We start from the raw sequence: 964 nt of genomic DNA, 5'->3' as shown, positions 1-964 counted from the left end.
CTCTCTCTCTCTCTCTCTATATAATATATATATATATATATATATATATATATATATATATATATATATAAACCTAAACCTAAACGCAAACCCACAAACCCAAAACTAAAAAACCAAGAGAATAATGTATATATATAAATATGTGTATATATTCAGAGCGGCAAGAAGGTGGAGTTACGAATATACAGCGAAGAAGAAAACAGTAAAAAGTTAGAATTTGCTTTATCTTCTTTAAAAAAAGCAATGGAGTGGGACGAGAAAGAATATAAAAGAGAATATGATTTATATACTTTTTCTATTGTTTGTGTACGAGATTTTAATATGGGGGCCATGGAGAATAAAGGCCTTAATATATTCAACTCCTCTCTGCTGCTCGCAGACCCAAAAACCACCACAGGTTAGCTGCTGCTGCAGCAGCACCAGCAGCAGCAGCTGCAGCAGCAGCAGCAGTGGTAGTAGTAGTAGGAGGAGGAGGAGGAGGAGGAGAAGCAGCAGAAACGAATGAGTTAGAGGGGCTGTTGCAGCAGCAACAGCAGCAGCAGCAGCAGCAGCAGCAGCAACAGCAGCAGCAGTAGCAGCAGCAGAGGGTAGAGGAAGGATAGTATATAGGATCTGTGCCGTAGTGTTTTTGTAAGGGTTTACAGTTGTATTAGGGTTTAGAGAGAAAAAGGGTTTAGGGTTTAGGGTTTAGGGTTTAGGTTTTTTGGGTAGGGGCACCAGCTCCAGCAGACGAAAACCCTAAACCCTAAACCCTAAACCCTAAATTAGGGTTTTGTGTATGCAGATGCGGAGTATGAGAGAATTTTGGGTGTGGTGGGTCACGAGTACTTTCACAACTGGACGGGCAACAGGGTCACCTGCAGGTAAACCCTAAACCCTAAACCCTAGTTTGTAATAGTTTGAGGGTTTTGTTTTTAGTTTATTATTTTTTTTAGGGTCTGTTAGGGTTTGTAGGTGAGGGTTT

The 964-nt window shown here is 40.6% G+C and overlaps 1 protein-coding gene across 1 annotated transcript in view; it reads left to right on the top strand.

Annotated features, from left to right (window-relative positions):
* The window catches only part of EMH_0037880 (uncharacterized protein), a gene marked incomplete at both ends in the record, with an annotated part of 2,632 nt that extends 2,057 nt beyond the window's left edge, over positions 1-575 (top strand). The window contains one exon of the mRNA XM_013495223.1: positions 380-575. Within this exon, the coding sequence (XP_013350677.1) occupies positions 380-575 (196 nt within the window). The remainder of the gene's footprint in view (positions 1-379) is intronic.
* Positions 576-964: the final 389 nt, after the last annotated feature.

Source organism: Eimeria mitis, genomic scaffold (genome assembly GCF_000499745.2).
Source record: "Eimeria mitis Houghton genomic scaffold, Emh_scaff1479, whole genome shotgun sequence".
NCBI lineage: Eukaryota > Apicomplexa > Conoidasida > Eucoccidiorida > Eimeriidae > Eimeria > Eimeria mitis.
The sequence above is the reverse complement of the archived record's forward strand: the minus strand, read 5'-3'. Positions and strand labels throughout refer to the sequence as shown.